At 46.9% G+C, this 27,851-nt stretch overlaps 1 protein-coding gene across 1 annotated transcript; it reads right to left on the bottom strand.

Annotated features, from left to right (window-relative positions):
- Positions 1-27,851, bottom strand: Reep5 (receptor accessory protein 5). The gene is made up of 5 exons (XM_051163855.1): positions 27,661-27,851; positions 26,970-27,063; positions 9,254-9,392; positions 3,148-3,316; positions 1-182 (listed from the first exon to the last, which is right to left on the bottom strand). Exons 1-5 carry the CDS (start codon positions 27,776-27,778, stop codon positions 133-135), a joined length of 570 nt encoding a protein of 189 aa, XP_051019812.1. The 5' UTR covers positions 27,779-27,851; the 3' UTR covers positions 1-132.

The raw sequence follows: 27,851 nt of genomic DNA on the forward strand, positions 1-27,851 counted from the left end.
TTACAACACATTCCACTTTTAATACATCGGGAAGTTTCCAAGGCAACATAATTCAACGACTGTGCCACTGTCCCTAGCGTGACATGGCGCTCTAAGGGAGCGAGGGTGGAGGTGGGGCCATCCAGCAGGGGCTCAGGTGCTCTTCTTTTCATCACCCAGCAAGTTCACCGTCGCTTTCTTGACTGTTGAAGGAAAAGAAAATTGTATCAAAAGCTTTTATCATGCAAGCTCCTGGCCACAAGATAAAGTGCGTGACTCAGGCTAGAGCTTGTGGTCAAGGCTAAGAGGGCTTCCAGGAAATGGCCAGAGCACCTCTTTGGAGCACAAATCCTCAAGATGTCAGCTGAATTAATTCTTGATGGTCATCTAGGCTCAAAGCTTGTATGACACCATCACCTGAGCTACTTGTCCTCTCTCCTTCAATCATCAAAAGCAGCACATTGTCATGGTGACCAGAGTCAGAGGAAAGAACCCATGCCAGCACTATGAACACCTCGACTTGCTCACTGTGCCACCGTGGATGGTGGGGCACCCTTCTGGAAGCCTCCAGCGAGGCTCCATAGACGGCCACTGTTTTTGATGGCGCCCAGAGTCTCCTCCTGAGAGCCAAGGTGTCCCTTTGTCCACAAGCTTCCTGACAGCCGCTTTTCCTTCACTCAGGTAAAATCACCAGGCAAAGCTGACGATGAGGAACACAGTCTTCCTTTCTCAGCTAGCTGTGGGAGAAATCCCTAGTGAATCTGAGCCACCTAGTGAACCACTGAGCCATCTCTGCAGCCCCACTTTTCCTCCAGTTTCTACAGTCCTATTTGGGGTCTGCTTTCATGATCCAAAGCTAGAACTGGGCACGTGAGACAGATGTGGTGGCCCACGACACCTGATATATTCATTGTATGTCACCTATACGCCAGCCTCTTTCTAGACAGCTATCCATGTCTCTTCCCATTCCATCCAGCCCTCCTCTCCCCTCCCACACCATCTCTCTTTTCTTCTACTTACTGTGAAATCACCTTGTGTTCTCTACTGAGCTTTACATTCACTTTCAAACATGCTTTGTTTCTCCTGCCTTAAGAAAGGGCTCTCTCGGGCTGCAGCGATGGCTCAGCGGTTAAGAGCACTGGCTGCTCTTCAAAAGGTCTTGAGTTCAATTCCCAGCAACCACATAGTGGCTCACAGCCATCTATTATGAGATCTGGTGCCCTCTTCTGGTGTTCAGGTGTACATGCAGACACAACATTGAATACATAATAAATAAAATCTTTTAAAAGGGGGGGAGAGGGCTCTCTCTCAAGCCTCAAGACCCCGTTCCCCCTCCCACAGATATTGTCCCATTCTCTCACATCTCTCCAGTCAGATGTTTGTTCCCAGTACCCATAAAGTTTGTTTTCTTCTGGTTACTGATCCTTCCTCGTTGCCTACTCTGATGGTTGTCCCTTGGTCTTTGTCACCTTACGCAACCCTCATGGCAAGTGGCATAGTGGACACTTCACTGGGCCCATACTCTGGCTTTCCTCCTCAGCTCCTCCCTGCTTGTGCGCTGGGCCTGGCTGGCAGTGCACCTTCATCTCTTAAACCCTGTTTCCTGGGGCCCTCACGGTCCGTACCGAGTGGCTGGTGTGGGGCCCTCACGGTCTGTACCGAGTGGCTGGCATGGGGCCCTCACGGTCTGTACCGAGTGGCTGGCGTGGGGCCCTCACGGTCTGTACCGAGTGGCTGGCGTGGGGCCCTCACGGTCTGTACTGAGTGGCTGGCGTAGGGCTCTCACGGTCTGTACCGAGTGGCTGGCGGGCTGCTCCATTCAGGTATCTCTCTAACAGACACTTCAGACATCTGCCCAGGACTGGATTTTGAATCTCCTGCTTGCTACCCAGTCTTCCCACCTCAGTGGCAAGCCTACCCCTTTATCTGCTCAGGCTGTGAAGGCTGGCCTTGGCTTCTTTCTCTCTCACATTTCTAGCCTAATTCATAAGCAAATCCTACCATCCTCATCTTTTAAAAAAAATCAGTTATCTCATACTTATTATTGCTACTTTATTGTCATGACTACAGATCATGAAGCCATGAGCTCTAGCCAGATCACAGCATCTACACTGGATGATGTGTCCTTCCCTCTTCAGGCCATATTCTCCCGACACCCGCGCCCAGCTGAGGACCCAACCCACGCAGGGCTTTGCACTTGCTAGGCAAATGTTCTACTGCTGAGCTAAATCCCCAACCCCTTAGCCTATTCTTAATGCAGTGGCTACAGCCAAACACTGCTCCAAGCGGCATCTTTCCCACAGTCTAAGCCAGCTCCCTTCCCACGGCCCGTGGGCAGCCCCTCATCCCACCCTCCCTGCCCACTGTCTCCTGCCATCCTCCTGTTTCTGTTATTGCTTCTACTCCAAGCCTTTTCACAAGCCATTCCTGAACAATCTACCCTTAGATTCCGGCTGTTCAGTTTGTGTGATTCAGGCTCACCTTCACGGACAACTGATCTTGATTTTCAACCTGACACGTCTGAGAAGACGGAGCCCCAGTTGTAGAGCTGCCTTCATCGGCCTGGCCGGTGGGTGCGTCTGTCTCTGAGGCATTGTCTTGATTGCTAATTGATGTGTGAGTGTGTGGGAGGGGTTAGATTGTGTAAGAAAGGTGGGGCTGAACACAAGCCTGGAAGCTAGCCGGCAAGCTGCATCCTTCAGTGATGGAGTGTGGCCTGCTGGGAGGAAACGACCTCCTTTCTTCCCCAAGATGTTTTTTTTTTTTTTTTGGCGAACGGGTTTTATGGCAGCAACAGAAAGGCAAACTAGCACAGCCTTCTTGGTGAGAGTTTCCTGACGTCTCGATTTTAAAACATGGCTCATCTAGCATGCTGCCTCCAAAATGCTGAGGCTGTAGGCACGTACCACCACACCCAGCAACAAAACAATTAGAATGCCACACCACAGGTGACCCGAACTGAAGCGGAAACGGTACTCTAAACTCCGCGCCTGCAGTGGGGAAGTCGCGCCTTTCTAACATGGTGACTTGAAGGCTGCGCTGAATCTGTCACTGCGGAAACAGCAGTGGAAATGGTCGGGGAGGCCGAGGTGGCCGATAAGCCGGCGACTGGAGCCTAGGACATCACATCCCCTGCACATGGCGCACCACGTGGTCCCTAGCCCTTACCTTCTTTAGTGATGGCGTCTGCAGTCTCTTTGGCTTTGTCTTTCACGTCCTTCACCACGCTGTCTACCTGGGACTCGTGCTTCAGGAAGACAGGACGAATGATGCGTCTGTAGAGCAGCTCAGCCCCGTTAGACGGGCTGGGGGCCATGCACCACAACAGGAAGCCACACTGCGGGAAGAGAAGGCTGGTGAGAAGGAGCCTTGGGCATCGGGACTACACTCATGCCCTCCACCACTCAGGGCATAGATAGCTGTTGTTACTGACAGCTCCGCCGGCGTGCCCAGTATTTGCTGCAGGCTAGTGGGAGGCTTCTCGAGATTAAAAAACAAAAAATCCTGCCTGAGCTAGACAAAGAGATGGGGTTTCAAAAGAAAGAGAAGGAAGAAGAAGGAGAGGCTGGGTACCATAGCTCAGTTGTTACAGTGATGGCCTCGCACAGTACCACAAAACTTGGGCATGGTGGTACCACCCCCATAATTCCAGCACTCTGTGCAAGACGTTCAAGGTCATCTTCAGCAACACAGGGAAACTGAGGCCAACCTGGGATATGTGAAACCGTGTCTAAAACAGATAAATAGATAAATAAAACAAATAATAATGGGAGACGGGGAGAAAGACAGGAAACTACAGGGAATATAAATATGACGTAATGAAACCTATTGTGTTTTAAGTTTTTTTCTGCGTGTCTGTTGTGTGTGACTTGAAATACGGTGCAAGTGTGAGTGCAGGTGCACACGTCAAGGTCAGAGGCTAACGCTTAGGCATCAGTTCTCTCCCTCCACTGTGGGTTGTGGGGTCAAGTTCAGGCTGGCAGACCTGCACAGCAATCACTGTTCCCCACTACACCATCCTGTCTGCCTGAAATCCCTTTTCTTAAAATAAGAACCTACTAACAAAAAATAATGAATAAGGTGCTGGTGGAGAGCTTGCTGCACAGGCATGAGGCTGTGGGTCTGGACCCCCAGCCCCATGTCAAATGCTGGACTATGAACACATGCAAGGAAGCACACACCCCCTACACACAAGTAAATTAAGATATAGCCAAGTATAGCTGTACTTATCAGCCCAGCACTCAGCAGCAAGCCGAGGAACACTAAACAGGCTTAGAGACCAGCATGGGCAAAATACCAAAAATTTAAAAGAACAGAGAGGGGTGTGTTTCTGGCTAGTATTTTTACATAGAAGGTCTCCTTTTCAGAAGCAAATTATTCACAGAGAAACAGATGTTCACTTCCAGAAAAGGCCTCAAGGTGAAATGTAAATGACTCATCAAATTAAAAATCAAAAGGAGTCTGTCTGTTTCATGAGTTTAGGCATGTCATCATGTCTAAGTCCTTTTTCTGTTCTGTAAGGTTTTGGGAATTTGGGGGGGGTTATATTTATTTACTTTATGTGCACAAATGCTTTGCCTGTGAACATGCACTGCCCCATATGTGCATGCAGTGTTCACGGAGGTCAGGAAAGGACATTAGATCCTTCTGGAACTGGAATTATGGATGGCTGTGGGCCACCATGTGGGTGTTGGGAATCGAACCTGGGTCCTCTGCAAGAGCAGCTATGGCTCTTAGCTGCTGAGCCATCCCTCCAGCCCCATGACATCTTTTACCAGCTAATATCAGGACAGCCGTATCATCCAAAGTCTTCACTATTGGTGGACCCCTCAATGCCATCCACCTACAGAGCCACCAACTTTGAGAAACCCAGCCAGGCTGACTCTCTTTTCTGGATGACTGAAGGCATGGCTAACAGCTGATACCAGAGTTAAGTGTCCCTCCCCCCCCCCCGCCCCGTTCTGTCCTCAATGTGACTATACAGCCTACTATCCACTCTGTATGTCCTGTTACCCTCCAGCTACTGTCTTGGGACAGAAAAACAATTACTTCTCTCTATATCCGCAGCATTTTCCAGTTCTCATATTAAAATGAGGTTAATTACTGTTCAACTCTCCAGGCAATACCCATCTATCAGCTTCCAAAACTCCACCTCAATCTATAGAACTACCTTTCACACAGATGTGACCACCTTTTGCATCTAGCTTTTCCAAGTGCCAGCTGGTAACTCTCCCAGAGACAACCAACCACACAAGCCCACTCCTATTGACAATTCAGACAACAGGCACATACTCATTAACTCACTGCTGTGACATCAGCACAGACACAATGAACCCACAAATGACAACAAGCCAGACAACTGTCTGTGCTCCAGTGCGATCACCAGTCAAGAGTGGGGATACATCGGGCAGTCAGGAACTAGCCTGGCCAGAACTTAACGCTAATGCCAGAGAAAATGTACTTCAAGGGCTGGAGATGTAGCTCGGTGATACAGGGCTTGCCTAAAATGGTCAAGCCCTGACAACACACACGCACACGCGCGCGCGCGCGCACACACACACACATACACACAGAGAGAAAGGGGGGGGGGAGACAGACAGACAGACTGGGAGAAGGGGAGAGGAAGAGAGAGGAGGAGAGGGAGGGGGAAGAGGGTGGGGAGAGGGGGAGGGGGTAGACAGAGGAGAGGGGAAGGGGGAAGGGGAGGGGAAGAGACAGACACACACATACACAGAGACAGAGACAGACACACACACACACACACACACACACACACACACGGACACAGACACATTTTTTTGTTTGGTTGGTTGGTTTTTCGAGTCAGGATTTCTGTGTGTAGCCCTGGCTGTCCTGGAACTCTGTCTGTAGACCAGCGTGGTCTCAACTCACAGAGATCTGCCTGCTTCTGCCTCCTGAATGGGATTAAAGGTGTGCACCACCACTGGCAAGACTGACTTTATGTATCGACTTTTCCTACTAAGGCTACAGTAGTCAAATACCTAAGTGTTAGATACACAATATCATTTGTGTTCTGATGATGGAAAGTAGAAGAAAAGCTGCCTGGAAAGCAAGGGATATGCTCAAATTACAATATGTACCTGTATAAAATAGCCTTATGTAAACTTGTAGAATTAAGGAAAAGGGGAAATAAATAAATAAATCTAGATCTTGAAAAGCCTTTGCAATATAGCCATAGAGAGATAACAGGCTAAATTTAAAATCAACTGTTCAAAACTAAATAAAATAAAATCAATCAATTGTTTAAACCAGGTAGTGGTGGTGCACACCTTTAATCCCAGCACTCGGGAGGCAGAGGCAAGTGGATCACTGTGAGTTCGAGGCCAGCCTGGTCTACAAAGATGGTTTCAGGACAGCCAAGGCTGTTACACCAAAACAAACAAACAAACAAACAAAAAACAACAAAAGATAACCTCTCAAAGATATGCTCACAAGCCAATCTGTTCTGAGAATTGATCCTTCAAATGAAACCCACATCTCTGGTCACTCTAGATTGGGCCAAGTCCACAGTTTAAAACGACCTAGGACATAAAAGGGTGTGTCATTTATTTCCCAGCCTGACAGAGTTTATGAATCCCTTGGAAGAAAGTTGGTCTGCAGACCAAAATAATGAGATACTTGATGAGCCACTGTTTCTAAAGAAAAACAACATAATCAGCTACAGACTCTGTCAGGAGCAAACCCACAACTGAATCACGCAGAATTTCACAACAGATTGTTTCCACACGCTCACAGAAGGGCGATGGCTGTGCGAACCTAGCAGCCAGAGCTCAACTGATTGCTGGAAACCATAATACAAGGAGAACCAACTCCTAGGAGTGTCCTGACTTTCTGTGTGTGTACTCCCGTGCATGTACACACACACACACACACACACACACACACACACGTAAAATAAAACTGAAATAAGAGCCTATCAAAAATAAGCTTGAAAATTATGATGGTTGAAATAAAAATCACAGCACACAGCATTACTGCAGAATGGTTTTAACTATGAGCAAGTGTAAGAACTCGACAGTCAGACTTAAAGGAAAGAGGAACGTGTGGACGGATCTTTTAAAATAAAGGCTAATCAAATAGCAAAAGAAACTACATCTAGGATAGCTCAGAATTAAAAAGCAAGATAAAGGAGCTACTAAAGCAGATCCATGGCCAGGCACTTGCACATGGTTCAACTCCCAACTCAAGGGGAAAAAAAAACAGGAAGAAAGAAACTAAAGAATGAGACAGCATGCGATTATCTAATCTCCTGCACCCAATCTTCCTTAGATCAAAAAACATTTAAGTATACAAATGTATAGAAATTAAAGTGCAAATAACTGTAAATGAGTCATAAGTTATATAAGTAACAATTACCAGGTGTTTAAAAAGAAACCCTGGTGTGCTGTATGCATGACAACTGTATGCTAAGTCGGAACAGCACCTTCAAAGTCATAATTTTGTAAGTGGGGATGATGAGGACATGGAAAGGCTGGAAGTACCAGGTAGGATGTGGGAAGGAGAGAGCCAAATTGTCTTTCAAAATAGTGCACAAAATAGAAAAAAGAGCCAGGTATGGTGGCACATGCATTTAATCCCAGCACTTGAGAGGCAGAGGCAGGGGACTGCTGTGAATTTGAAGCCAGCCTGCTCTACAAAGTGAGTCCAGGACAGGCAAGGCTTACAAAGAGAGACCCTGTCTCAAAAAAAAAAAAAAGAAGCAACTAAGGCAAGCATTATTTATGACATAGACATAAATGACTAAACTAAATTGCCATAAATGAAGTGAAAATGAACATTTTTGTTTTTTTAAAGATTCATTCTTATTTTATGTATCTGAGTGTTCAGCTTATGTGTGCCTGGTGCCCAAGGAGGTCAGAAGGCAACAGATTCCCTGAAACTGCAGTTACAGACAGTTACAGACAATGGCCATTCGGGTGCTGGGAATCGAACCTGGATCCTTTTCAATGGCAGCAAGCGCTCTCAACCACTGAGCCATCTCTCCAGCCCCAACAATGGTTTGGGTTTTTGTTGTTGTTGGTTTGTATTTTGAGACAAGACTTCCCTGTGTGTAGCCCTAGCTGTCCTGGACTCCATTTGTAGACAGGCTGGCCTCAAACTCACAGAGATTAGCCTGCCTCTGCCTCCTGAGTGTTGGGATTAAAGGCGTGCGCCATCATGGCTGGCTAACAATGGTTATTTTGTTTTGTTTGTTTTTGTTTTTCAAGACAGGTTTTCTCTGTGTAGCCTTGGCTGTCCTGGACTCACTTTGTAGACCAGGCTAGCCTCGAACTCACAGCGATCCACCTGCCTCTGCCTCCTGAGTGCTGGGATTAAAGGCGTGCGCCACCAAGCGCAGCCAACAATGGTTATTTTTAAGGAAAGCATAAAATGGCTTCCCCCCGCCCCCCCCCCCCCCCGCCGCAAATCCCTCAGAGTGACCTGAGTCTTTAAACTACATCATATGCACTTGGTATTAAAGTAACTACTAACAAGAAGGAAAGGGGGTACCCCAGAGCCCTTCGTGGGGGACACACCACCCTATCTTGCCTGCGAAGTCTGTAGTCTGAGAAGCAGAGGCTGTGGTTGTGTCACAGCCACTGGCCTCTTCTCAGGGAGACACCTGAGTGATTGTCTGAGGACAGTGTCCCTGTTCAGTGAGAAAGAGCCACCATGCCCCTGAAATGGACAGCTTTCTCCTGCTCACTCCCCTCTGGGGCAAGCCAGAAGCCCACAGAGATCCAGCTGTAAAGCAATTTTAGTTTCCTGTCCTTTTCCCCAGATGTCGGCAGCTTTGGCTAGTCCTATGCCAAAACAGGGTTTAGGGGGGCTGAGCTCTGACTACCACATCTGCCAAAGTTACCAAGATGACGTTTCCAACCAACCAGATATTTCCTTTCTCCAAATCTATTATGGGTATTATGTGGCTTTTCTCTCCAAAATGATTCCTCTTCGGAACAGTGAATGCTGAAAACACACCGTTTTCTTACCCCCACATAACGGCATGGAGATTAACGGCAGTCGCCCACCCCCCTACCCCCTCACCCCCGCCCGCCACCTCTGTGTCCAGTCACAGCTCTTCCATTCCCTGACATTATTAAACGCCTTTGACACAAGCTGCCCTGGCTCTTCCAAGGCCTTAAAGGAGGAAGTGAGGCAGGAATGCTGCCTTCTTGGCTGTAACCTGAGACAGGAACCACTGGTGTCAACATCCAAGCCGGAGTCTGAGGCAGAGGGCACCGTGAAGGGAAAGGCTGTGTAGAAGCCACTGTACCTTCAGCATGTAGTAGAAGGGGAACCAGGACAGGAAGAGATCGGAAAAGAACTCGGCAATGCTGAACACGCCGTACACCACCCAGTACGTCAGCCACTGGGTGTCATCATCTTTGTTGGGACTCTCAATGGCTTTCATTCTGAAAGGCAAAAGAAAACGCGTCGTCCATTAGTGAGACCTATTACCCTTCACAGCCTGGTCTCCAGCACCGCAAATGTGCGGACTGTGGAGCACTTTAACCCCAGATCCCAGGAGGCAGAGGCTGGAGGAGCTCTGTGAATTCCAGGCCAGCCAGAATGAGACTCTGACAAAACTAAAAAAAAAGAAAGAAAAAAAAAGACCTTCATAATAGCCCGTGGGGTTTGTCGGGTTTGTGGGGTTTGGTGGTGGTAGTGGTGTTTTGTTTTGTTTTGTTTTGTTTTTTTGTTTTGTTTTGTTTTCAGAAGAAGAAGCTGTAGCCCAGAAGAGAAACAGTTGTGCTACAAGTAGCAGAGATGGGTTTATACCTAGGACCACCTCCAAAGCCCGTGTTTACTTCACTGTAGCATGTTGTTTTCTTAATTAGAAACATTCGCCACCAGACTGAAGAGCACCTACCAAAATGACTGGTACAACGTGGGTGTTTAATATGTCCTAATTAATGTAAGTACAATAGGAGAGTTGCAATCTGAGTTTTGGAAGGTACCGCAGAGACATTCTGGAGTGATCCTGGCATTGCCGGTGGCTTGCGCTCTGCACAGGCCTGGCTTCACCGTAAGTGGCAGACACTGATCTGAGCTCTGAACTCCTGGGGTAAATGCTCACAGCCTCTCTGAACATGGACACAGCATGGTCTTTAAGCTCATCGCTCTCTGCAGGCCTGAGCACTGATGCTCAGCACCGTGGCCTCCTTCCTCTCTGCCCCGAGCCACTGACCATGTTCTAGGAATGGAGCCGCACTACCCTAGAGCCGATGGGCTGGGTGAGTGACAGACAAGGCTAAGGTGGAAAAGATGGTTCCAAGCTCTGGGGGATCCAGCAATCCTACAAATTCATAGGGCAAAATAAGGAACCACAAAATGTTGAGTTGGAGGCATCTCGGCGATAGACTAGTTGAAATTCTTTCTTTCTTTCTTTCTTTCTTTTTTTCTTTCCCTATCAGCCGCTCATCCTCCTGCTCCACCTCCCAAGTGTTGGGATGGTAAGCATGCGCTCGCACATCTGGCCATGCTAATATGTGTGCATGCCTGCACATGTGTGTGAAAATGAAGGCCCAAGAGGCCAGAGTGGCATCAAAATGAATTCTACTTCATTAAATTAAAAGATTCTAGAAGCTCCACACTTAACACATTTTAAATGTGGGAATGGCTATTAAAAGACCTTTGAAATATTCTGAAGCCTTTATAAAAGATAACAATAAAGACATCCCAGATCCATTGCTGAGTATCAAGACATATTCTAAGTGTGTGTTAAAACGGAACAAACAAACAAAAGATGAGTTTGCGTGTGCTGACAGCACAAGACAGGTATCCGGAAAGACTTCAGGGAGTATAAAACCAGTCCTGAGCACTGGGGTAACAGAATTTTACTTCTTTAAGTTCTATGTAATGAGCATAGTGGGTTTTTTAGGGGAAGGTGTTCGGAGACAGGGTTTCTCTGTATAGCCCTCGCTGTCCTAGAACTCACTCTGTAGACCAGGCTGGCCTCAAACCCAGAGCTCTGCCTGCCTCTGCCTCCTGAGTGCTGGGGTTGAAGGCATGCGCCACCATGCCCGGCTTGGCATGGTGCTTTTTAATAATGAAGGGCACAGAAAAAGTTCTATTTGGGAGACACGGAGCTCCAGGCTATAACCACTGCTACCTCTGAGGCTAGTCCTCTCTGGGGCTTTGTTAGAAACAAACACTAAAGTGAGCATACTCGCTTCCCTTCTCTCTTGAGGGAATAGCTAATAGACTTCCTTATAAACAGTCTTCTCTAACAGTGACACGGCCTGTGCTTTAGGGAGTGAAAGGCCTCTGACGTAGACACATAGGGACACAGAGAAGAGAGTGTGTATATAGCCCATCAGATGAAATTAACTCAGCTGAACTTTCTACTTAACCAAAATAAACTACTAAAAACTAACGACTCCAAGTCAGGGCGGTGCGCCTCTTCACCACCCTGCCCCTCCCCCACACACTCATACTAACCCAGGTGGAGAGATATTCACTCTCCCTGGGCTTTAGCTTGCTTATCTACCAAGTGACATGATAAATCTTACTGTGCTGCTATGACGATGACAGTAGTTAGTATATATAATGTATTTATAAACACTGAATAGCACAGAATAAATATATCCATAGTAGGTAATTATTATAGCATGGTAATTTTTTTTTTAGGTTATTTTGGTTTTTCAAGACAGGGTTTCCATTGTGTAGCCTTGACTGTCCTGGACTCCCTTTTGTAGACCAGGCTGGCCTTGCACTCACAGCGATCCGCCTACCTTTGCCTCCCAAGTTAGTATGGTCATTTATTTATTTATTTATTTTATGTATATGAGGGCTATTTTCATGCACAGGAGAAAAGGAAATCAGATTCCATTACAGATTGGTTATGAGCCACCATGTGGGTACCGGGAATTGAACTCAGGACCTCTGGAAGAGCAGCCAGTGCTCTTAACTGCTGAGCCACCTCTCCAGACCCCTAGTATGGTAATTTGTATTATCACTCATAAGGAGTGAACTTACAGGAGAATAGAGAATTGCAGATGGGTTTTTTGTTGTTGGGTGTTTTTTGTTTGTTTGTTTTTGTCTTTGTTTTTGAGACAGGGTCTGTCCATGTTAGCCTTGGCTGTCCTGGACTCACTTTGTAGACCAGGCTGGCCTTGAACTCATAGCAATCCACCTGCCTCTGCCTCCTGAGTGCTGGGACTAAAAGCATGTGCCACCTTAATCTTACCCCAAATCCTACGTGCTGCAAGAGGCAAGAGTCAACTGAACTCCCCAAAGTCCTATTTGCAGGTTAGTGAATTTTTGTATACTAGTGAAACACTCTTTGGGCCAACCTTGGAAAGGTTGGGAAAAATTATTTTCTTTGGTACTGAACTGGCACTGATACCCACACAGGCACTAGTGAGTCTCTCCCAGCCCACTGGGAGCAACAATGGCGCTGGCCAACTCCATCCTTGTTGGCTTACCCACTTGTTCACACTTCTGCAGCTCTGTGTGTTTGTTGAAACCAAGCCAAAAACTGGGGATGTTGAAAAGATAGCATCACACATCACACACCCATGGAGAAAACCAAAGCCGGGAAGATCCGGTCTTCTCTCTCCCAGACTATATGTCATGAAAGAGCAGGAAACACTCCCTGATCAGCAGTGCCATGCTCAGGAGTCTGGGGATAAAGATGTGTTCCCTCTGCACTCAGCTGTGACATGCTCCTCTCTCTGGCCGGGATGCTGACAGGAGACCCGGCTCTGTGGAGGGGGCAGGCGCATATGGGAACTCCTGGTCCCCTCAACTGTGGATCTACAATCACTCTCAGAAACAGGCTATTTTAAAAAGAAAACCCTGCTTAAAACTAGACATTTTATTATGTCATAATTTTAATTCCTGTATTACCATTATGCTGGTTTTGTTTGGGGTTTGGGGGTGGGAGTTGTTTGTTTGTTTGTTTGTTTGTTTGTTTGAGACAGGGTTTCTCTGTATAGCCCAGGCTGTCCTGAAATTTTCTGTGTAGACCAGGCTGGCCTTGAACTGAGAGAACCTCCTGCTGGGATTAAAGGCACCACCACTGTCCCAGAAACTTTTTTATTTAAGATGGGGTCTCCCATGCCAGGTGTGGTGGTGCACGCCTTTAATCCCAGCGCTCGGGGAGCAGAGGCAGGCGAATCGCTGTGAGTTCAAGGCCAGCCTGGTCTACAAAGCAAGTCTAGGACAGCCAAGGCTACACAGAGAAGTCCTGTTTTAAAAAACCAAAATAATAATAAATAAATAATTAATTAATTAAAAAAAAAGATGGGGCATCATTTAACCCAGGCTGTCCTCGAATGGGATGTGCAACCAAGGCTCTCTCTGAACAAACCCTCCTGCCAAGCCCCATCTCTTAGGTACTGTGAGCGTGGATGTGTGCTGTCACAACTGGCTTCATTTTTGCTGTCTTTTTTTTTTTTTTTTTTTTTTTTTTCATTTTTGCTATCTTGATGAAGGGAGAGAACATCCTTTCCTACCTGCACACTACATATGAGCTAATAGCATCCAGGGTTATATACACTGCAGCCACATCTCTAACTGGCATGAGGGAGCCAAGTCTGTGGAATGGTGGTCACCGCCACCATTAAACATGCCCAGCAATCGACTGCCACATCAGAAGTTCTAACAGAGCTCAGGGCCCCTCGCTGCCCAGAAGAGACTCACTCCACAGGCAGCACAGACCCTGCTCTTTCCTACCTGGCAACCACACCTCCTTTACACGCTCACAGCAGGGTCTGTGTAGACTGACCAGCAGGGGTGCCTTCAATAGGGGCAGCCAGGTCCAGGAGAAGAAGCAGGGGCTCAGCCCACTGTGGTAATTCCAGTGACTTCCAGCTGTGACCAGTGAGGGAGGGAAACACGCCTGGCAGTTTAAGGACTAGAGCGTTTACAACTAAAACCTGCCTCTTCCTCGTCCCTTCCAGCTTCCAGAGCAGATGTTGCTCGGGGGTGCAGCCTTTGCCTAGCATGTGCAAGGCTCTGCCTTCAACCCCACAGCCACAAACACCAATGGAAGCAATGAGGAGGAAGGCCTGCACCCGCCTCCCGGGCGCTCTCAACACAGAGCCATTTTGTTCTCAGTGAGCACAATAGATACTGTTCAGCCTATTCATTTCCTCCGTGAGGAGTTCTACTCTTCTGGACAGAGTCTCTCTTGAGAGTAGCACAATGGCACTTGGAAGTATTAGCAAGAGCCAGGGGTGTAGGTTAGTGGTTATCACACTTGCACACACAGGCCCTGCTTCAATTCTCAGTACCACAAAAGCAGACATTTAAGCAATTAAAAAATAAAATAAATAATATATGAATTAACACTACTCGACTTTCACCCAGTATCTTGGATCACAAATATGCTACTATTGTATTTTCCAGATCATAAGATGCACTTTTTCCCCTCAAAAGTGTATGAGGGGGATTAGGGTGCACCTTATGGTCTGATTGCTGTTTTTACTGTTTTTCTTGTTTTACTGCTCTAAAAACTGGGTGCATCTTATAGTGCGAAAAATATGGTATTTACATCATTCACAAACTAGCAAACAGGAAAAGAAGTTATGGGAAGGAAACTTTCCTCACCTACCACTTTTTTTTTAAATCTTATTTATTTATTTATTTATTTATTTATTTATTATACAGTGCTCTGCCTGGATGTATATCTACAGGCCAGAAGGGGGCATCAGATCACATTGTAGATGGTTGTGAGCCACCATGTGGTTGCTGGGAATTGAACTCAGAACCTCAGGAAGAGCAGTCAGTGCTCTTAACCTCTGAGCCATCTCTCCAGCCCCCTCACCTACCCCTTCTAATTCAGTTTCCTTGGGACAGACATTACAGTCTCTTACTTAAATATAGCTATCAATTTTGCACTTTAATTTTTAAATTTAGTGCGTGTGTGTGTGCACATACACACACATGCCATAACATACATGTGAAAGTCATAGGACAATTTGGAGAAGTCGGCTCTCTCCTCTCACTTTGGTCCTGGGGACTGAATTCAGGTCATTGGGCTTGGAGAATGCGCCTCTACTCCCTAAATCTCCCCCATGTGTCCTAATTAAACACTTCTACCAATTCGTAAATTCTTTCACACTTAAAGGTTCTCCTTGCCCAATGTGTGCCTCAACATTCTCTCATGTCATTAAATTGAGATTTGTCAGCTCCCTATATTCAGCAGAGTATGTATGACCAAGTGTGTTCTACCGATGGAATGTGTATCATTGTACACAATGAAAAGTCAACACAACAGAAGATGAGTCTAAAAACTCATGTACTTTAGTGCTGTCTGTTTCTTTGTCCTATCTGCCAAATAATATACTTGAGAAGTATTTATCAACAGTCAATTTCCTAACTTCATTTTCCTTCCTTTGACATAAATTTTCTTAGAATATTGTAGAAATAAATAAAGCAAATAAGATTTCCAGTTTCTTTGGTTTTTCCCCCTCCATTAAATGTGTATTGGTGTGGATAATGTGAACTGGGTGGCCCCCACACGCCCACAGAGTATCAGTTACAGCCCGGGTGCATCTAAGTGCTCTTGACACCAGGCCAAGGCCCTAAATGACTCTTAGCGATCTACAGCCAAACTTTTAGAAAAGGTTCAGAGCTAGTGTGGTGTTTCAGGCATGCAGCACTGAGGAGACTGGGCTGAAGAGATCTTGAATTCAAGCCAGTCTAGACTATGTAGTGACAACCAACACAAAGACAAAGCTCTTCCTAATTAGCCCGCACGTGTGCGTGTAGGAGAGAGGTCTACCACAGAAAGGAAAACAAGTCTCAATGGAAATAAGAACTAAGTTAAAAAAAAAAATAATGGATTCACATTCTTTGTTGTTATGCTTCCTACATGGTAGTCTGCACCGAGTGAAGCTGAGTCTCCTTCCTACGGGCTGCAAACCATGCTTCCCATGAGAAGCCATGGCAACGGAGAAGCTGCGGATGCTCGTGGCGAAGAGTGGAAGTGATACGTGGTCCCAATCAGTGACGGGCATGACAGACAAGCATCCTGGGCTGCTGTTGGCAGATGCGCCTGCTGGAGTCAGGGCATTCTCCTTAACAGGCCAAGGAGAACTGGAGAGAGGAAGCCCAAGTCTGTTCAAGGGTACATCGCAGGTGCCAATCGGAGTGTTCTCAACGTGGTTGTAGCAAAAGAGAGAGGTAGGATGGGGGGTATTCCTGGACTGACAGATAGCCGTGCTTCGGTGGTTGGGGCCCCAAAGAGCTAGCAGGACCTGCAAACTTTCAATCTCTCTAAAGAAGATAATGCCTGACAATATGGGTAAGCCCAGGACCAGAGCACCGAAGAGTCAGCATCCGTGGATGAGCTGCTCTGAAGAAACAGTGCGCCGAGGAAAAGAGGGAGGCAGCTGCAGAACACGCTCAACTTTCTTTCGGCCAAGAGAATGAAGGAAACCAAAGAAGAACACCAGGGACAGATCGCCAAACGATGCAGGCTGCCCTCGCAGAGCTCCCACACCTGAGTCTGTGTCCAGTCAAAAATAAGACTTTACCAGAAGCAAATAAATGACCGGATTCCAGGCTCCCACCGGCAAAACAGAAAAACAAAGTGGGTTTAAAATTCAAACCTTGTCAGTCTCTGTGAGTTACACTCTGCTTAGGAACAACCGGTTGCACTGAACCAAAGCAGGGAAATCAAAAACAAACAAACAACAAAAATACAAGACACACAAACTCACAACGGTGAAGACTAAACGACACAGTTCTTCTCATCTCTGAATAATGACGTTTTTAGCAGGAGGGTTAAGCACAGGAAAAACTAACAGGAAATAAAAATGAGTAAGGGGAAAATTAATGAAAGAAAAAAGTACTTGGGAATACTTATAATTCTTAAATAGATGAAAGTTCCATGAGGTAAAGGCAGGAAACTCCAAGTATGACTAGCTCAGGTTTTCCTTTGTGTGGTATAAAAAGAACAACCCTTCACTCAGCCCTTACAGAACGCTGCTTCTGTGACTCTCCACACATAAGGACGCTGACTTTTATAAACATTAGCCAGGGTCGGGCCAGATGGCTCAGCTGGTGAAGCCTGACAACTTGAGTCCCGTCCCTTTGTCATGTGAAGTAGGGTGCTCACGCCTGTGGTTGCAGCCCCGGCACACCTACCACAAATAACGAGGTGGCCACTCACACACAGCACCTGTCTGAAGCAAGAAAAACTGCCACAAAACAAAGTTTGAGGACGGGGGCTGGACAGCCGGCTCGGTGACTAAGAGCTCTGGCTGCTCTCGCCGAGGACCCTGACTCAGTTCCCAGCACAGACAGCACGTGACTCACAACTGCTTGTAACTCCAGCTGCGACACTGCTAGAGTCCTCAGCACCTGCTCTTACACACACACTCTCATGTGCACACATGCACAATTTAAAAGAATAAAAATATACTTTAAAAAAACAACAGACGACAGAAATATCCTCTGACCCCCACCACACCTTCACCAAATACAAATTTTTTTAAGTTGGGCTCTTTGCCCCGGAGTAACACACCTGGTAATTAACAACCCCATATTAGCAGGCCTCTGAAGTCTCACACAGGAAACACTAGACACATACTGCATTACATGACCCATGTGCCACTTACGTACAACTCAGGTAAAATGGGACAGAGTCTATCTTCAAAGCACAGACTTTGCTATTAACGTCAGTCACACCCATCATAAAGATCTTAACAAGGCAATTATACTAACAAACTCACAAGCACATCTATTAAACAAAAACAAACAAACAAAGTAAGGATGGAGAACTGGTGAGTAACCACAGGGAACCTGCCTCTGCGCGGGGCGAGCAACCCATCGCAGCGAACATCAAGGGCGGTCAAGGCAGCGCTTACATGCCTGAGTTCAGAGGCCTCAATCACAGTGTCTGTCATGTTTCTGGCAGACTCGAGAATCCCTAACACAGCAGCTGTTTTCACATCAGGCGGCGTTTCAGGGGTCTGGAGAGGTGGCTCAGTGGTTAAGAACACTGGCTGCTACTGCAGAGGATCCAGGTTCGACTCCCAGCACCTATATGGGGGCTCAAGACAATCTGTAACCCCAGTGTTGGGGGACCTGGCACCCTCTTCTGGTTTCTGTGGGCATCAAGCACACACAGTGTTATACATACTCACGCACAGGCAAACCCTCACATACATAAAATATAAATAATTTTCTAAAAGACATTTTAAAGCATTTGAACTATTTTGTTCCTATGCAAATAAGAAAAAAAAATGTTTTCCTTCTTCCTAAAATAGCAAGGTAAAAAACTATGGGTGGCCACAGGTTTCTTTATTTTGTCACAGGGTCCCTATGTAGTCCTGTCCTGACTGGCTTGGAACGAGCTATGTCGATCAGGCTGGCCTCTGCCTGCCTCTGCCTCCCTAGTGCTGGGACTAAAGGTGTGAGCCACCATGCCTAGGTCTCCTTTCTGTTGTTGTTGTTGTTGTTATTGCATTTTGTTTGTTTGGTTTTTGTTGCTTTGCTTTCAGTGAAGAGTATATGTGTTCTCAAAAAAAGAGATGTGACCAAGAGAGCAAGAAAGGCTAATGACAGAATGAGTCATACAACGCAAGTAATTTATTTATTTGCTATTTATACTATATGCCACACACCAAACAACAGAACACAAATAAGACAGGCAGGCAGTATTTAGTAAGTTTCTTGCCTGTGTAGAAACTACCTTGTTCCTTTACTCTTTATTTTTAAAACTCTTGTTGCTGGCTTGCTTGTTGGGGTGGATGTTGTTAACGCTGTGGCACATGTGACATCATGTGCAATCTCTTCCTACCACGTGGGCCCCAGGGATTGAACTCAGGTCACCAGGCTTGGTGGCAGGCGCCTCTCTATCTGCGGAACCACCACACCTGTCCTCCTCAATAATATTCCACCTACACTTCAATTTTTTCCCTAAAGAGCCAACTTAGTGGCAAGCACGTTATGTGCAGTTAGTCCGCAGGAAAACCCTGCCAGGGTGACCATTCGCAATAAAACCAAAGGCTTCATCAGTATGCCATCTATGTTACGTGTGGTATCATAAAGTGTAACTTCCGCCACGGGTGATGGCAAAGGCCTAAAAATCCCAGGGCAGGAGAACTGAGGCAGGGGAAGTGAGTGCCAGAGCAGCCCAAGTTACTTACCGAGACGGGTCTTAGTGAGCCAGGGGCTGGGGTGCTTGTCACTAATGGAGTGCATGCGTGGCACGAGGCCCTGAGCTCATCATCCCAGCACTGTGCTGAGTTAAAGCTGCGTGACAGGAAACCGAGAGGAAGCGATAGCAGCTCTAGCTCATGATCACAAAGCACAGCAAATGCCTCCAAACGGACGTGTATGGGGCACGGAGGGACCTCATCTGAGAGAGAAGGGGCACTCTGCACAAAGCTAATGTGTCCACCGAACTGACTTAACAAAAGAAAAAGTTAACACCAGATTTTCTTCACTTTGTAAGGTTACTGCACGAATCTCCAGGCCACACAGAAGGCATCTAACTGAAATCCAGGCTGGCGAGGGACCAGGCTCCTTGGGCTCACATACCAGTTCCCACCCACTGACTGCACAGCCTGGATCAGGCGACGGCTCCTTCTGCTCCCTGTGTGTGAAAGTGGGAATTTCCATAGCATTTCCTAACAGGATTGTTTTGAACATTAAATGAGCTCTATCTGTGGAGGCCTCAGGCAGAGATATAGGTAATGTAGCTAAATAAAATGCTGCACATGCAGCCAGCAGCCATGTAAAATTAAATTCTTGGGGCTGGAGAGATGGCTGCAGAGTACCAAAGTTCAATTCGTGACACCCTCAAGGTGGCTCACAACTACCAGTAATGCCAGCTCAGGTGGTCTGACACCTCTTCCGGCCTCTTCAGGCACCCACACCAAGTCCACATACCCCACACACAGACACAGAATTTAAAATAATAAAAATAAATCTTTTCAGAAAAAAATTAACTCCTTTTTTTTTTTTTTTTTTAAGAAAAGGTCTCCCCCTGGCTGCCCTAGACTTTGCTATGTGGGTCAGGATGGCTTCCAGCTCTCAGAGCTTAATCTGCCTCTTCCTTCGCAGTGCTAGAGGAAAGGTATATGCCATCATGCCCAGAGAAAATAAAAATCTTTATACCGATGCCTCAAGTTTAAACTTGGCTGGAGAACGTCAAGAAAACAAAATAACAATTCCCCGAGGTGGATGTGAGGTTTCATTACAGATGGCACAGTGATGAACTCTACACGTTTCTAGTCTGCAAGGTCAGCACTTACAGGCCTAAGGTGCTGCCACGCTCCTGTGTAGTGACTGAGGGCTCCGGATGAAGCCTGGCCTCTGTATCACCGTCTCCTTCTCCCCTGCCCTTCCTTCCTCATGTGTGCGTGCGTGCGTGCGTGATCTCCCTGGATCATCATTTCTTCCTCTTCAACTCCCTTCTTTTTTCCCTTGGTGCCCTGGGGGCAATGCAGAGTCTCAGGCTGGCCTCACGCTTGCTGTGCAGCTAAGCGTAACCCTGAACTCCTGCTGTTGCGCCTCCATTTTCTGCGTGCTAGGATCACAGGTGTGCGTTCACCACGCCTGACCATGGGAAACCAGAAGGGGCTGTGGATTAGCTCAGTGGTAAAGTGCTTTAGTAGGACATGCGAAGCCCCGTGTTTAACCCCTACACTACAGAAAACTAAAACTAAAACACACTTAGCACTAAATGAACTTGGTATGTGTCTGACCCCGAAGGCCAAAATCTGGCAACTCCAGGGAGGTGGCGGCCTGATTTTTCTAAGCACATCTGAAATAAAAAGAGAGAAAGACAGAGATTTCTGTGCAGGAGTTTTAAACTAAAAGCTTTCTAAGTAGGACAGAAAACCAACAACCCTGCCTTCTTCTCACCGCAGGGTATTAATAAAAACAGAAAATCCAGTCATTAGACTTTGCACCATGATTCCATGTACAAAGAAGCAGGGACGGGACTCGTGCTGCCCCTGCCTGAACTAGCACCACACTGGCCATGCTGCGGAGCGCTCTCCATCAGTCTCAGGCAACAGGCTTTGTGTAGGAAGGTAGAGTCACATTCTCTGCTGGTCTCAGGGCTGCCATTAAAAGCAGGACTGCACAGAGTCACAAAGCCCAAAGTGCATGATTCCACCTGTGGGAAAAGCTCAGGCAGAGTCACCCAGACAGTGTTAGCTAAGGGTTCCCCGGAGCTTAAGGGGGGGGAATGGGAGAAACTGTTACTGATTTCCTATTGGAGGTAACAAAAATGTTTCGAATTAGACAGTGGAGATGTTGGCACAGGTTTGCAAACATCCTGGCCCCTGGGCTCTGGGGGAAGAGGCGGGTCCCCTTTACAACAGGTTCTACTATGATCCAGGCTTTTCTTATCAGGGAGATGAAGGCAAATCTGCCAATAGTTCTTGGTAACAAAAAGGCTGGATTTAGCTTTCAGATTGCCTATACAGGGCAGCCAAAATGCCTAGGAGCGTAGAGGGTGATTAAAGAGCTCAAAGAAACATGTACACAGGAAAAAGAAAAAAAGAAAAGAGTGACCATTGGGGAGGAGGCCTGTGGGAAGGCACTGCCTCCCCACTCATCACCGCTTCCGAACTCCAGCATCCAGAGAGTCCTGACCTGGGGCCAAATGCACCTGAGCCTCACCCATGAATTTCTCAAGGGGGTGAGTAATGGAAAAAGGCAAGAGGCCAAATAAGCTTTCCCAATTTTCATTTCCACCCCCTGTAACCTCTCGGCCCAATACTGACCCTTAGATGCAATCTGTATGCTCCTTCCTATGATGGGACAAAGGGGAAAGGAGGAAATAAATTCTAGCAGACTTTCAGTAAGATCACCGATCCCTTCCTGAGGTCTGAGCAGCCATTTGCATTTTATCTGGGAAGTTCTATCATGTGACCCCCTTACTTACACCCCTCTCTAGTGCAATCAGAAAACGTGCAACCCTCTGGAGTGAAAGGTGCATTCCATTCAGTCAGCCTTGCCCTCCGCAGACCTAAACCCCTTAGGGGCCTCCCTCAGCCTTCCCCTCACAGAGCCAGGCTGCCGCCGCCTCAGGCCATGGCCCACTCGGCTTCTTCTGCTGGGCTAGTTCTAGCTCATCCCACAGGTCTTAAACAGCACTGCAGATAAATATCCAAAGAGCCACTCCCGTTCTTCCCCACCACGCAGCTTCCTGACGTTTTGCTCTTGAGAGTTTGCAGCTCTTCTCACTACTTTACCCATTTCTTGCCTGCTCACTGCCAGACTGCTGATGCCAAAGGAGATGCCTCATCTTATTCGGTGCCGCATCTAAAGGGCTACACCAGCACGTGGCGTACGGGTGGCACTGACTGTTGCTAAGCAGATGAATCTCAGTTTTTGAAGACTAAATATCTAGGGAAAAGAAGGGACTAGCAAGAAAATTGAGCGACTGGAGATAACCACTACAGTCTGAATTCCTCCGTGTGACTACAGCACAGGCTGGTGTCATTTCCGAAGCAGGTAACAGTTACCAGATCACCAAATCAGCTGGTGGCTTGTGGTCTAGGAATCCTCAGCCTTCAGAAGTCAGAAGAGACGTCCTCACTCACAAATCACCTGCTAGCCCAACCAGGCTGAGGCATGCAGAGTCCTGGTGGTGGTGTATATGGGTGTGAGGTGTACGCTCATGGGTGTGTGGGTTTGTGTCTCTGTGTGTCCCATACAGAGGCCAGGGAAGGCCTCCCAATGTCTTCCTCCTTGCTACTTCCTCCAGACAAAGCCTCTGAACGAACAGGAAGCTTGCCGTGTCAGCTAGACCAAATGGCCAGTGAGCTCCTGAGATCTCCTATCTCAACCCTGAAATGCTGGGGATACAGGCACATACACATACACCCAGCTTTTTCTGTTGGTGCTGGGCACTCCTGCTCACACAGCAAACACTCTAACCCACTGAGCTGTCGCCCCCATCCCCCTGCTCCCCTAGAAACAACGGCCTGAGGACTACTCAAAAACCACCATTGTTAAGAATGCTCTTTCTTTTGAAAAACTATACAATCACAATAAAAACAGCCATACAATGAACAGACTTGATTGAATTAATATTGTCTTCTTAAATGATTACTGACTGGGGGGGGGTCTGTATGTTTTCTACTGTGTGTACAAATCCCACTTTTTTTCTCGAACCTCCTACACAGAGCAGAGCACTGAGGAGGTCTCTAACTATTCTTGGGAACAGAAGGCTATTTTCCTCCCTCTCGCGCAATCTTCACACTTACAGGGCCTTTGTGTAGTATTTATTGTTGCCCCTCTATACCAGAGGCTCTCAACATTTTCTGTACATTAGAATCCTTTTAAAAATATATATAAGACTGATAAGCCTTCGAAACCCCGAAGGCCACGCCATATCCCAGACCACTTAGATCAGAACTTATGGGGGAAAGACCCCGACAGCCTTCAGTATTTCTAAGCCTCTTAAATGACTCCAGTGGTTACACAAGCCACAAAACCCTATGCTGACTTTAAAGGCGAAAAAGCTGGACCCAGAGAAAGGTGGCAACATCACGCAAACAAACACCAGTGGGGCTATATACTCACTGAATATTACTTCCTGGATTTTGCTCAAATCATTAAATTTCCTTTACTGTTTTTCTAACTCTTATTAAAATGTAGAACAAATATCGCTCTTTCTCAGAGTACCCAAACTGAAAAGAAAATAAACCACAGTCATTCTTTGACTAAATTCTAACACCTGGAAAATCCACCTCCCTTTATTACTTAGAAATAACCAGCCTAACTGTTTGAACTTCCAGCAACAGACAGTTAACATCTTGTAAGTAAAAAGAGCCAATGATATGCAGTTGATTATGTAGACAATGAATAAACAAAGAAATAACAAGGTTGAAATTGGCAACTTAAAAAAAAAATCACTTTTGACTGAGCCAAAAGAACAAAAGAAAAGAAGGAAGGAAGGAAGAAAAAGAAAGAAAGAAAGAAAGAAAGAAAGAAAAAGGATGGATGACTGAGCAGGGTGGTGGTGGTACATGCCCTTAATCCCAGCACTTGGGAGGCAGAGGCAGGTGGGTCTCTAAGTTCAAGGCCAGCCTGGTCTACAGAGTAAGTTCCAAGACAGTCAAAGCTACAAACAGAGAAACCCTGTCTCAAAAAACCAAAAAAAGAAAAAAAAAGAAAAACAAGTATGCCTGAAACTAGCCCAGCCTAAGATCATTTCTAGCCAAGGGAAAACACAGCCTAGCTCTGTCCCCACTTTTAGTCACACACAAACACTTGCACATGTTCTGTCCAGGGCAGGGTGGCTCACTATGTAGACCAGGATGGTCTTGACCCACCTGTTTCTGCCTCCCAACTGCTGGAACGAAAGGGAGGAGCCACACCCAGCTTAGAAACAATTTTGTAAAATTAATTTAAAATATTTTATTTTGTATGTTTAACTATTTTGCCTGCATGTACGTATTGATGTGCACCATGTCCATTTGGTGCCTATGGCAGTCAGAAGAGAGCAATTGATCCCCTGGAACTGGTGTTACAGGCAGTTATGAGCTGCATCGGGGTGCTGAGAACCAAGCACGGATCCTAACAGGAGCAAGTGCTCTTTATAATGTTGAGCCATCTGTCTAGACAAGAAACACACTCAACTCTCTACAGCTCACATAGACCGTTTTCATGCCAACAAAGGAGTTATGTTTCTTATACAATTATATATCAAATAGCACTGTGTTATGTGTATCATGTGATACAGTGTTTTTAAAAATCCGTATTCTTGGGGAGGACTCCATGTGGCAAAAGTCTTGCTGCCAAACCTGGTAAGCCCAGTGCAGTCCCCAGAGCCCACATGGCGGAAGAGAAACAATTCTAAACCACACACCAATAAACACTTCAGAACGTCTCCTCTTCTAAAAGAATTACAAGCACAACACACACACACACAGGAAGAACCAAGCAGAGGGGTGCGCCACAGGGTAATTTTGTTACCACACACAGGGATGTGCTAGCTACTTTGAATCAAGGTTGTTACTGCATTAACATTACATATCACTAAAAGGGTCTCTCTCTCTCTCTCTCTCTCTCTCTCTCTCTCTCTCTCTCTCTCTCTCTCTCTCTTTCTCTCTCTCTTCCTCCCTCCCTCCCTCCCTTTAGGTGCACTGAAAGCCAAACCAGTTTTCCTAGTCTGCCTTAGTGATCCTTGGTCCAATCACAAAGCCCAGATGGTGGGTTGGTTAGCTGGCACATCAGTAGCCAGCCACTGGCCAGAACAACTAACTTCTAAAATCAAATCTGCAAAACTAGCCAGGGTAACACTGCCTATAAGCCTAGCAATGAGGAGACAGAGGCAGGGGGATCAGAAGTTTAAGGCCCCTCTTGGCTACACAGCAAGTTTGAGGCCAGCCTGGGTTACTTGAGACAGTCTCAAAAATGAACACAAGAAACAGCAACAAACTATTTTCTCTCTTCCAGCATATGTTAAATTCCAGTCTGCCCAGTGACAGTCACATGATATTACCTGTGTCTTGGCCTCCAAATGAAATGTTTCTCACCCTTTATTTTTATCACTACGATTAAGAAGTTTCAGAAATCAAACGGACGAAACCCACCAACTTTGTTATAATATAAAACAAAATTCAGAGGAACAATTCTGATTTGAACAGAGAAAGGATACATTACAAAATATCTTCAAAAAGAAACGTTAAGTTATAAAATAGATCCCAATCATATGATACATTTTAAAATGTAATTACATGAATAATTTATATGACCAAGGGGCTCTATTACAAATATATTAAGGTGCTTCCAAATTTGCTCTTGGTATTTGGCCTTGGGGCCAGAGAGATTGCTCAGCACTTAAGAGGGTTGGCTGCTCTTCCAGAGGACCGAGGGTTAATTCCCAGAATCCACATGCTGACTGACTCACAATTGTATTTAACTCCAGTTCCAGCGGATCCAACACCCTCTTCTGGCCTTCTCCAGCCCCAGGCACACATATGGTGCCCAGACATAGGCACAACACCCATGCACAAAAAATTAAAACTTTTAAAATTTAAAAAAAAAACTTGAATTTTTAAAAAATATATATTTTGTTTCATTTATGTGTGCTGTGTGAGGGTGTCAGGTCTTAGAGTCAAAGACAGTTGTGAGCTGCCATGCGGGTGCTGGGAATTGAACCCGAGCCCTTTGGAAGAGCAGGCAGTGCTCTTAACCACTCTCCAGTCCCAAAACCTTGAATTTTTGTCACTACCTTTACTCATCTGTCGTGGGAAGCAGTGAAGCCAGTGGGGTGGAGGCATTTAGAGTTCAGAAGTCTACCTGTCGGGTCTGTTCTCTCACCTACCATGTGGGTGGCCAAGAACTGAACTCAGAGAGTCAGACTTAGTGGCAAATATCAAACCACTGAGCCATCTCACTGGCCCAATCATTAGCCTTTTTAAAATTAAAAAAAAAAAAAAAATTAAGCTAGGCTGGTGACTCGTGTCTGTAATCGTAACACTAGAAAAGCTAAGGCTAAGGTGTTTTGCTACAAAATAAGTTGCGGGTCAGTCAGAGCTACAGTGTGAGACCCGGGATCAAATAAATAAATAAATCAAGTCTTCACCTGCCCTGGATGTAATTCTGGGCTAAGAAAGTTCTAACTAATTGGGTTTTACTATGTACAAAAACATATGGTGGAAATAACCGTCAGTCATCAATGGGATGCAATTCACTCCCAATAGCTGCTGAGGTCCAGAAACAGGACTGAGCTCCGCAATTTGCGCTGCCTGGATAAGGTTGACTCCATGCCATGTCAGTATAATCTGACCAAAAAAAAAAAAAAAAAAAAAAATATATATATATATATATATATATATATATACACACACACACACGCATACACACATACACACACCTTTGGCTAGCTGACAGGAGATCAGAGAACAAGTTAAGGCTCCCAATGTGTAATCTAAAGCAGTCGGTACATTAACCTTAATGTGCTTCGAGTTCTTTCTCAGGAACCAGGGCTTAAGAGCTCCAAACAAGACGTGAATGGGGAGAGAGGGCTGTGGAGGGGAAAAGCAACACCAGCCACTTACGAGATGTAGGCTGGATATCCGAAACCTATCAGGTTGCAGAGGAGAGAGGCTCCATAACCGAACACCAGATACAAAGCCACCAGTCCGATGACACCTGGAGACGAAGGAGAAGCGGGTTAGGTGGCAGGGCAGACATTCTGAAGAGACAATCCCCACCCACACCCACACTATGAGGTTAGGCCTTTCCTAGGCGGTTTCCTCCTGCCTCGAATACAGGAGAGAAACCAAAACACCAGGCGGCCGGCCGGGCCTGCCCTTTTGGGTTGGGGACACTGCCTCTTCTCCCTGGGCAGGGCTCTTCTAAACTGGGTATTCTGAGCAGTCCCCTGCCTCAACTCCCTGGGGAGGGGCTGCCTGGGCTGGGCAAACCGGGCAGTCCCCTGCCTCTCCTTCCTCCCAGCTGGCCGCTGCCGGCAAAGCCCGTTCGGCTAGCCGCGGCTTCCACGCGCGGGTATGGACTGTCCACGCGGGGCCCGGCTGCCCACGGGTCCCAGGGGTGAACCCCACCATTCTAGACACCGTGCCCAAAAGCTGTGTGGGTCCTCCGACACTCGCGGTCTGCAGAGGCGACACGTCAGCGCCCGCGCGTCCCGCAGCCTGCGGCTCCGAGGCCCGGCTCCGCGAGTGCGACGAGCCTCCCGCCCGCCCCTCCGTCCGTGCTCCGCGCCGCTCCCGGGGACCCGCCGCCCACCGAGCGCGATGAAGCTCCGGTTCACTCCGGTCTTGGCCTCGAGCTTGGCCAGGAGGTCGGTCATGCAGTTCTTCTCGTGCAGGAACCGGTCGAACCTCTCCCTCATGGCTGCGGACATGGCTAGGCCGTTCGCGCCGCCCGGGATGCTCCGCAGCGGGCTGGACACGGAACCCAGCTGACCGAGGCGGGGC

The sequence above is a fragment of the Acomys russatus genome, chromosome 20 (assembly GCF_903995435.1).
Source record: "Acomys russatus chromosome 20, mAcoRus1.1, whole genome shotgun sequence".
Classification (NCBI taxonomy): domain Eukaryota; kingdom Metazoa; phylum Chordata; class Mammalia; order Rodentia; family Muridae; genus Acomys; species Acomys russatus.